This window comes from Macadamia integrifolia, chromosome 12 (genome assembly GCF_013358625.1).
Source record: "Macadamia integrifolia cultivar HAES 741 chromosome 12, SCU_Mint_v3, whole genome shotgun sequence".
In the NCBI taxonomy this organism is placed as follows: Eukaryota; Viridiplantae; Streptophyta; class Magnoliopsida; order Proteales; family Proteaceae; genus Macadamia; species Macadamia integrifolia.
The window spans coordinates 10,249,010-10,260,416 of NC_056568.1; the positions used below are offsets into that span (position 1 = coordinate 10,249,010).

General features: G+C 38.2%; 1 protein-coding gene across 1 annotated transcript; it reads left to right on the forward strand.

Moving 5' to 3' along the window:
• Nucleotides 1-5,391: 5,391 nt before the first annotated feature.
• On the forward strand, nt 5,392-10,838 carry LOC122058254 (probable CoA ligase CCL7). Its single transcript, XM_042620857.1, has 6 exons — nt 5,392-6,619; nt 6,925-7,117; nt 7,349-7,494; nt 9,124-9,191; nt 9,287-9,389; nt 10,412-10,838. Exons 1-6 carry the CDS (start codon nt 5,609-5,611, stop codon nt 10,523-10,525), a joined length of 1,635 nt encoding a protein of 544 aa, XP_042476791.1. The 5' UTR covers nt 5,392-5,608; the 3' UTR covers nt 10,526-10,838.
• Nucleotides 10,839-11,407: the final 569 nt, after the last annotated feature.

The window sequence follows — 11,407 nt, forward strand, 5'->3', positions numbered from 1 at the left end:
TAGTTGTATGCACACTCAGCCTCTCATAGGCACTTTCAAGTGTGCACACTCATTCCACATTCCACATTCCACGCACTTCAATATAAAATGCAAACAATAAGCACCCACAATACAAAATTTTTACAAGGTTTGACAATTTACCTACATTCCCGGAGTAGTGCCTGTAAAGGCTTCGTACCTACTTAATACACTACTTTTGACTGCACCCACAGTCGGGAGCTCCCACACCTAATTTTCTCAATCCGAAGCTTAGATAGCACTCGCAGTGCCGGTACAATGTGTAGCACTCACTACACAGGAGCACCCACTCGTGATACTTAGCACCCACTAAGCACTCAATAAATAATACAGTAAATTTGAGCTCATATCAATGCCCTACAGTCAAGCTCTGCCTAGCATATACATCAATAACTAGCTGGCATGCTTACAACTCATCCACAACTAACCTAGCATGTATACATTCATCCACAACTAACCCTAACATACATACATGCATATAATGTAAATCAAAGGTTAGAGAATCTCACAATCGATTGCCTAGGATGACTGAAAACTTGTACTGACAAATTTGATGCTCACACCTTCTCTCTATTTGGCTTCTTGCTCTTCAAAGCAAATACATCCTTGCTTTCTTCTCTTCCTCCTTGGATTTGAGTTAATGTATCATTAACACACATCAACCACCTCTTTTACCTCCTTTAATGGCCTAAGAACATTTATCATCAAGTATTCATGTTCATTCAAGAACCAACAAAAAAGGGGAAGCTTCTCTTACCAAAACCTTAATCTTTCTTCGCTCAAAACTCATTTTTCTTTTTTCCATGGTGTAAGGCTTGAAAAAACGAAGAAGTAACAACTTGGGTCACCCAAATCCGAGTTAAAACGAGGAAGATATGGCCATTTGAAGTTAGAGCAATGAAATAGCCTGAAATGGAATCTTCGTAGGGGTGGCGTAGGCTCCACCGGTGGTGCGCGCAACAGGGGTGCAGATCTGACCGTAGATCTCATCTAAAACTATCTATTAATATTAACTGTCGGATTTAAATAACGGACAAAAAGGTAGAACCATAGGATTGAAATCTTAATGATGTTAGCATGACATTTGCTGACGTAAGCCGTCAGCACCTGCATCAGTGCCAGGCGAGTTGTCGATCACGGATTGGTCCGTGCTGACACATCATATGGTGTTGTTGAATGCTTTTCCATAAAGCACAAACTGTTTTCAACCATCCGATTGGCTTCATCTAAACTACATCTGATCAGATCTTAAAGAAGAGAATCATGCATGGCGTACCATGCACATGCGTCACACTTAATGAAGACCCAGTTCTTTAAATCACTCACCAGCCCCTGGATTCTTATAATTACAATGAAACCCTCCAAATATTCAACCAAATTTCTAAAAGATCCCCCACTGGCCGACAGCTACTGTTGGTTTTCTGGTTTTGATTTTCAAACTGACTTCACGGAAATAGATGTAAATTTTTCATACAATATCCGATTGAGATAAAACAAAGTGCGTTGGAACCGCGACTGGGTTCTCTACAACTTTTCAGAAGATCCGATCATCTGACTCAGCCATATAAAAATACCAAAATACCCCTAGATCTTTCCAATGACACATCTTTCTCATACGGAATCGGAATGAGATGAAATCAGAACCATTAAAAATATCATATTTTTTTCGTATTGTTACATGGAGAATAATTCATTTAAAAAATTCATCTTCAATGCCGAAATTGCCCTCGACTGCCACAAATGCTGTAACTTCTTCATACGGTATCAGAATGTGACAAAATCAGATGCACTAGACTAGATAAATTATAATCTGTCTTTTTCATGGAGAAATGATCTTTTAAAAATGTCATTTTTACTTCTGAAAATGTTCCAGAGCATAAATAGGTCAATTTTTTTCAGTTTTGACCCAGAAACCCGCATCACATACTAAGGATGTATCAAACCACTCCATGCATACCAAGCGGCTCTGTTATCTCATTGGTGACATTGGACACTGCTATATTATCATTTTCATCCACGTCACCCAAATTGGCCACGTCATCACCACCACATGGCCGGGTTGCCAACAAGGACAACCATAAAACGACAAATTTGTCATGACTCGCCTGGTTTCTGTGACTCGCTCCGACTCACTAGGATTTAAAGAGGATGAGTCGAGTCACAAAACCTGATTTTCCAACAATGATTGTATACCCTCTTACATGAGATTATTATAGCTAAGAAATTATTGTGAGAGAGTATAAAGTACTTTGCTTGTTTAGAGTATCTACTTCCTAAAAGAAAAAAAAAAAAAAATAAGGGTATGGCCACATATATGTGGAAGTAGAATCATGTTGTGCAAAGACACTCATGCCTCGACTCCACTTCCTCATGTGTATGAACATAGTTTACATTATTAGATCACTTTGTTTAACCTAAAAATTATTATAAGCATAAAATATCGTGATTTGAGTATCGAGGATATCATAAACAATTAGGGTGGTCACCCTAGTTAGATAAGTATACAATTCGATATCTTGAGTTTCTTCTTTTTTCGCTCGCGCGCTCGTGTGTGTGTGTGTGTGTGTGTGTGTGTGTGTGTGATCTTGAGATATTTATATATCTCTAGGATGGAGATGGCCCACCTATAGGGTTCAATCGTAAATTAATATTATGTCCCTAAATAAGAGTGGAGAATACAAATATAAAACTTCATATTCCATAAAACAAATCATAACAATGGTTTTGAAAATGGGACAAATATTATAAATAGAGGGTTTTGTGAGCAAGCTGCATATAGGAGCATTCTCTGAGGTGTGACAAAACGGTATCATACATTTGAGGGTAGTGAGGTCATTTTATGTGAAGAGGAAAGAGATGGAGGCAGGTACTAGCATAGCCCACCCCAGTGGCAAAGAGAACTTTTTTCCATTTTTATGTTAATAAATAAGGGAAAATGAGCCTAAAAGGCAGTGTGGCCCATGCACCCAGACACAAAAAGGGTCAAATTGACCTAACCCACTCCTAAAAGTTAGAAATCCCGCACTTATTGATGCTTTTGCAGGTGCTCCCATTGGCCCCCATATTGGGACAATGCTATATTGTCTTTGAGGGAGCCATTTCTATAGGTATTTGTGCACTTCCATAATTATTAAATCATTGACAATGGAATATTAGTCACAAAGATCAACACTCAATATACACAAAGCATTTTCATGGTAGGACTTCACAGACTTTATATGTATTAACCATCAAGAGATGAGTCTCCATGTCGCTTAAACCTATCACAGTCTAACAATGTACACGTAAGCATACAATGCATCATGATTAAGTATAATCAAGCCGAAGATTACAAAGTGATTTACCCAGTGATCATTTACAAAATCAACTCACTGATCAGTTGCAATTAAATCAATTTTGTTTCTTATTTTGGTAAATAATCAATCAATCAAATTTACATGTCACATGCCATGTAAAAAAATAGGATATAAATACTGAATAATGATGTACACAAAAATACATTTGTGTTAAGTTAACATCTTTCCAACAGAAAAGTTGCAGGGAAGAGGGCAGAGATAAAAAATCTACTATGAAGTTTTGTAGAGAATAGGGCAGATTAGGGGGGTGGGGGAGAGATTTTTTTATTTTATTTTAATGATAAATATGGAAATTAGCTGATTCCCACCGATTCTGTTCAAACCAATTCAAAATTGAATCAACGGAATCACATGCGATTGCGTCTCCGAATCGGAGTCTCAGTTTCCATATATATATATATATATATATATACTTTTTTTTGAGAAAAGATGCTACATTAAACAAAACGAGGAGTTAAACATGTTTAGATTTATAGCCTAGAGGGGTGCGGGTGATAATAGTAATAGTCGCCCACTAATTTACATATATCACTCTCTCATCATTTGATCGCAATCTAAAACACATTTTAGTAGTTAAGTTATATACATCTAAAAGTAAGGAGAGGGTACTTAAGAGTCTTAGAGGCCATGAGAGGGGGTTAGGGGATTTTAATAGGGTTCCTAAAATCGGATTATCACTCCATACTTCCTTGATTCTCAAATCAGCATGTTTGGCGTTGCTTATCCTGTAAAGGAACACCCTCGCAATGGCTTGAGTGTGGTTTAGTGTGGTTTCCTGTTGACACATGGTTAGCCATAAGTTAGATACAAGTATGATAGTGAAATATGCAATATGCCCACCCAAACATATTGTGAGAGTCTAATTTATGTGTAGAGCAGATTAAAATATATTTGTTATGGTTTTGAATTGGTGATGGGGCCGTCCAAGATTTGAGGAGGTATGGGGTTGGGTGGGGGACGCCTCTTTTAGTTGGGTCTAATTGGTAATATTTTGTATTATTTTGGTGGGGTTTGATGTAGTGGTACCACGTACAACTTTATTTCTATAGTTCCATATGAAATAACAACCTATAATAAATGAGTTAAATAAAAGTTTCTTTTAAGAAAAGCCCAAAGTGTTGGTGTTAAACCATTACAAGATGAGAGTTTGTAGAGAGGTGATGGAGGTGGGCATATCCTTGATCTATGAACCATTAGATTCCATATCACCTTCGTGTTGTGTGACCTGTAAACTTCACTTTTTTTTTTTTTGATAAAATATAATCTAATATTAAATCATTGTTGAAAGTTTTCGTTAACCTACCCTAATATTAATTCATTGTTGAAAGTTTTCGTTATCTAGAAGCGACGATTCCAATCTGGTTGTTCGAAGTCCATAGTTTTAGACTGTCTTCATCTTTTTTAAGCTCATCTTCACGAAGCATATTTGGAATTCCAATGATACGTTTTCACTCGTGAGCTACATACCTGCAACGTTGTGTTTTTTGCTTGTGTCTTGAACCCAGTTACACTATTAAAAGAAACATTTTAAAAAACAAAAAAATCAAACACATTTTTATAATTTCAAAAATCATTTCTTAACACAGAAATAGAAAAAAAATTGTTTTTATTATTTATAGACAAAGAAGCAACAAGAACAAAATCAAAAGGATTCTGAAAATCCTATCTAAGCCTGAATCATGGTTTGAAAACCCAGAATCGGGATCTAGATGATTCCGGTCGATTTGAATCGAAATTCAAAATTGACTGGAATCGGTCTCCGGGACCATGTTCCAGAAGGAAAAGGAAAAAACTAAAAAAAGGGACTAAAAGGAGAGAAGTTTACAAAATTGCCTATACGAAAAACAAAAAAGGTCAATCTGACTCGACCCCACAGAAGTGAAGAAGGGTCACAACTCATCAGTTTTGGCGATTTCGTGTAAGCACTACCTTATGCCACGTATTCATAGTGGCAACGTCATTCTCACCGTCATCTTCGTCCGACTCATCTTCTCCTTCTTCTCCCTCCTCCTCCTCCTCACCTGAAGCTTACATATTACCAGAACAGAAAAGTCAACGTTTTGAAAACCCTGAAAAGGTAAATTATGATATAATAGGAGAGTAGTTTCAAAATCCCTATCATATAGAGAGAAATTACATTCTCTCCTATCAAGAACTGTTCTTGTTTACTCACAGGAACAGAGAAGCCAGACTCTCTCTCTCTCTCTCTCTCTTGTTCTCTGAGTTCACTAACAATGGAGAAATCAGGCTATGGAAGAGATGGGATATACAGATCACTTCGTCCTTCCGTGGTCTACCCCAAAGACGCAAACCTCTCTATGGTGCCTTTCCTTTTCAGGAACTCCTCTTCCTATTCCGACGAACTCGCCCTCGCCGACGCAGATTCCGGCGAAACCCTCACCTTTGCCCAGTTCAAAACAATGGTCGCCAAGGTCGCTCATGGTCTACTTCATTTAGGTATCAAAAAAGGTGACGTTGTTCTCATCTTCGCTCCTAATTCCATCCAGTTCCCTCTCTGTTTCCTTGGCATTGTCGCTCTCGGAGCCATTGCCACTACTGTCAATCCTCTCTACACCACCGGCGAGCTATCCAAACAGATTAAAGATTCTCATCCTAAGCTCGTCATCACTGTTCCTCTGCTTTGGGACAAAGTCAAAGATTTCGGTCTGCCGGCGGTGATGTTGGGTCCGGTCAATGATTTGCCGCCGATTGTCTCCCGTGCCGGGATCACGCCTTTCTCCTACGTGGTCTCCCTTGCCGGACACGTTTCGGATTTGCCCCAGGTTTCGATCAAACAGACCGATACGGCGGCGCTCTTGTACTCCTCTGGCACTACTGGGACGAGTAAAGGTGTTGTTCTTACCCACCGGAACTTCATCACCACCGCTCTCATTGTGACCGCCGACCAGGAACTCGCCGGCGATATGCACAATAAAATTCTTTGTTTCCTTCCCATGTTTCATATATACGGACTGTCCATTATTGTCTATTCCCAGTTGCAGAAGGGGAATATGGTTGTCACCCTCGGGAAGTTCGATTTTGAATTGGTTTTGAGAGCAGTGGAGAAGTATAGGGTGACCCATATGTCTGTAGTTCCACCAGTCATGATTGTTCTGGCCAAGCAGAGTTTGGTGAAGAAGTACGATCTCTCATCTCTCAAGCACATTGGTTCTGGTGCGGCTCCTCTTAGTAAGGAGATAATGGAGGAGTGTTCCAAGAACTTGCCTCATGCCATTATTTATCAGGTACTTTTGTGTAGTTCCAATCAATTTGAAGCTAGAGTTTTTTTTTTTTTTGGATTACTGCATTTTGCTTTAATCAAGAACAGGGTTTAAGTATCTGGATTTGGATATGGGAATGGGTTTTATAGATTCTGATTGAATTGATTCAGTTTGGAATTAGCTGAAATCATAGAAATTTGATGAAGAAGTAAGCATTTTTAAAATCTGTGATTTCTTAGAGTTTTTGATTCAATAAAATTGGAGATCTTTCTACAGTTTAAAAAGGGGTGTCTTGCTTTGATATGAATTCTGATATGGTCTTTCAACAGGGTTATGGGTTGACTGAAACATGTGGAGTTGCAACATTAGAGAATCCAAATGGAGGACTAGCTCGAAATTCTGGTTCATCTGGGCAACTTGCTTCAGGACTTGAATCGAAAATAGTTAGTGTAGAAACACAGAAGCCTCTTCCTCCCAATCAATTAGGGGAAGTATGGCTCCGAGGACCAAATATAATGCAAGGTATTGAGTTAGAACTTATTCACTTTTAAGTCAAACTCCGAGGATCTTTACTTCTTGTGTTTGTTTTATAGCTTCATTCCTTGAAGTAAATCCTGTAATTTTGGTCATTAGGGACTGTGTTTTGTGATACAGTGTATGTTATTTTGCTGTTGCTTTGTATAAACTTTTGTGGTTGTTAGTATTCTTTAGGTATTCACTCATTTTCAATTCTAATTTTCTATATTTCATCAGGTTATTACAACAATCCTGAGGCCACGAAAGAGACATTAGATAATCAAGGTTGGTTACACACCGGAGATCTTGGATATTTCAACGAAGAAGGACAGTTATTTGTTGTTGATAGAATAAAAGAGCTCATCAAGTGTAAAGGATTCCAGGTGAGATTATTACTTGGAGATTGTTTATCACTTTATGTTTGAACTGATAATTGTTTCATCATTCTATCATCCTAAAAATTTACGTGTTCCATTATGAAGATGTAATCTGGACATGGAGGACATGTTTGAAGCATGACGTTGTTTGATACTTTCCTGATTTAGTAGTATTTCCCCACCAATTTCTCTTAGAAGAACAGTGTAGAACATTAACAAACCTGGTTTTCAACTCCTTACAGATGGCATCACTAATATGTGGGAATAAATTTTTTCTTTCTGATCAAGTGACCATCTCATTTTGTTTTGTTTCTGTTTAGATATAACAAAGGATATGCAAATTATTTAAAACAGTTTGAACCTGGCTTCCATATATCGCTCCATCAAATTAGATAATGTAACCAGTGTAGGTTGAAATACACTATTATCATGTTCCTGAGGAAAATCAAATTTTCTGCTCCATGATAGAAGAATTCCTCCTAGAGTGAAAAAAAAGGTAGTCCTCAAATCAAGTATATTAAAGCTTTTCACCTCCAATAAGTATCTCCAATCATCCAATATTCTCTTTCATTATAGTACCTTGTAATTTCTTTGGACCTCTTTAAAATGTTGTAAAAAGTTGAGTTATGGATAAGAAGGCCTTTTTTTTTTATTTATTTATAGGAAAAATATATTTCCACGACGTCGGAGTGGGGAGTCATTCCCATGCCCTCTCACATAATGAGCCATGGGGTCCACACTGACACTCTCTCTCCTAAAAAAATGTGAGTTCCTGACTAAGCAAATCCACCCTCTCTTTGGTGCAGTTTCTACTATGGCATTGTGGAAAACCTCTGCTGATTATTTATTTACTTTTTTTTGGGGTGGGGGGTGGAAACGAAGTTGAGTTTTCTTATACGTTTCAAAGTGACGCAGCACACCTGAGGTAAATGAGGGGCACCTATTATTGTTTCTTAGTCCTACTTGCGAGAGGTGTGCATGTTCTATGTAATCAGCATTCTCATTTTAGTTGTCTGGTTGATTTTTGAATACTCCTTACAAATTACCTTAGATGACATTAAGGCAGCGTTTGGCATCCATTCAAGGTCGATAATGCATTCTCAGATGATAATTTTCACTGTTTTTTATTATCTCAAAATACATTATTGATCTAGAATGCATACCAAAAACAGCTTAAGTTTATTTAAGTTAGCGGGTGCCAAGTTCATTATTTTTAAGAGTTATCCTGTTGCTAATCACTTTCTGCTCTTTCATTTGTCTTCTGTGATTTGGTTTCTTTGTTTTTGTTTGGTTTTTACATAGGAATCTATGTTGCTTCTTTTCAGTTGTTGCATGATGACCTATATTTCAACTGTTACCATTTTGGAGTTCGTTTAAAATTCTTGGGCAGTGGACTGGAGGATGTAGAAAATATGTTAATTCCTTTTCCTATATTATAATAGTTATAATTTTGTATTCAAAATTGAAACTACTTTAAAAACAGATCTAGTCTTCATGAGTCTTGGCCCTTCTCTATTGTGTCAAGGTGTTTGGGTGATTTTGATGTATTGATATAGTTTGGTTTGTAAAGTAACAAAAGTTCTGAAACTTGCGTGTACATGTTCCTGTTCTTGATTATATCCTTGATTCTGTTAGGTGGCACCAGCTGAGCTTGAAGGACTTCTTCTTACTCACCCAGAGATATTAGATGCGGTTGTCATCCCGTAAGTTGTAGACGTTGATAAATCCTGAAACATCATGTCTATAAGGACTTATTTAATACAGTTATTGATTTGTAGAACATTATTTTACCTCGTAGATTTCCTGATGATGAAGCTGGTGAGGTCCCAATTGCGTATGTTGTCCGGTCACCCAACAGTTCCCTAAGAGAAGAAGATGTTCAAAATTTTATCGCGAAGCAGGTAAAGGGAAATTTTGTGTTCTACTTCTTCTTTGTTCTTTTGTTTATGCATCCATAGCTCCTATATTATCTTGACTATCCAACATTTTCCATTTTGACTCTGTGAAACCCTTGGGGGGGAGCCTCACTTTGTTCCCCCCCCCCCCCTTCTTCCCCCTGGGTATTGTGAAGAGAGAGGAGCCTCACTTTGTTGTGAGATTTAGGCAGCTGCTTTTTGAAAGGGCTCTCAATTCATGGTTAAACATTGGGCTTTAGATGGGCCAGCCTTGTGCTGGCCTCATCTATTGTATTATGCTCCTAGCCTAGCCTGGGCTTGAGTGAGGCCTCATCTATTGTATTATGCTCCTAGCCTAGCCTGGGCTTGAGTGAGGCTTATAGTTCTTGGCTCACCCCAGCCCATGAGTAGGATTATAAGCCCAGGCTTGCTCCACAAGCCTCTGTCCCGTACTACTGTAAGCGTGTGGTTATATCATTGGAGGTCAAGTGAAAATATGAGAAGGGAAAGGTTCTCTGTGCAAGCAGCATAGAGGATCATATCAATGAGATGTGATGGAATTGTTTCATACATAGGAGGGCAACGAGGCCATTTTATATGAGGGAGAGAGATAGAGAGAGAAGTTGCTAGCGTACCCTCCCCTTGCAGCTCAAATAACCTTTTCCCATATGAATAAGGAGAGGGTTCTCTAAGTAAGCGGCATAGATACCAATAAGGTGTGATGGAACCGTTTCGTACATAGGAGGGCAACGAGGCCATTTTGTATATGTGAGAGAGAGAGAGAGAGAGAGAGAGAGAGAGAGATGAACCCTCCCCTAGTGGCTCAGAGAACCTTTTTGCATATGATTAGGGTTAGGCTTCTCTGAGCAAGCGGCATAGAGGAGGAGCTCACCGATGAGCTGTGACAGTATGGTTTGGTACATAAGAGGGGAACGAAGTCATTTTATGTGCATGTTTACTTCTTCTATATGCTCAAATATTTGAATTTTTATGCATGCAGCTCAGTTAAAATTGTCTTTCTTTTACAGGTTGCTCCCTTCAAAAGATTGCGTAAAGTAACATTCACAAGTAGTGTTCCAAAATCAGCTTCAGGAAAGATCCTTCGAAGAGAGCTTATCGCGAAAGTCCGATCCAAACTATAAGATGATAAGATCGATCATGCAACACCCATGTCTTCATCTCTTTTTTGGTTGTTTGTGGCCAAGAATGAGAAGAATCCAGGGGAGTCTCTGCATACCATTCAGCTGTAATTAGATTGGTTAATTACCACATGATTATCAAAATAATAATCAAAACAATGAGGAGTTGTAACTTATAATGCCAAGATTGCTCAAGAAAATCCTTGCCCTCCCCATTGGTTGTGTACTAAAAAAAAGGATGCATGAGGATATCTATGTTATTTCAAATATGACACTTCGAACATCAATCTTAATGGGGTAGTGGATTCAGCAAGCCTTCTCGAATTTTCGTCTTTTTAAATTCTCGGTCGTTCAATGTAGACAATGAGACCATAACGCAATTCTCTTTAGATTCACAACTCACATTCTTCAACCTCCACTAGGGATATAAATGGATAGTTGAAATTCCTTATTCAGATTAGCCCTTCACCTTCTCGTCTTCCCCAATTCTTTGCCGTTCAATGTAGACAGTGAGACTACAATACTATTCTCTTCGGATTTGCGTCTTTACTCTCTAGTCTCCATTAAGGATGCAAACGAATAGTTGCAAATGGATGTACTGATCACAAAAGTTTCTTATTATGTTTTGACACTTCCCTTGCAACCATTGGAGCTCTAATTTGCTTCAATTGTAGTGATTATTTAGTGTAAAATGTTATATGACCTAATGGGTTAATAATCAATTTGCATATTGAGGAACATTTATTTTGAATATTAAAGTTCTTGGCGAGAGCAGTGGTCTTGAGACCTTGTACCCCACTTTGAGATTACAGGATTAAGTGGAATCAAATATATGAGAAGATATTCTGAAAAACACACACACACACGCACACACAAAAAAAAAGG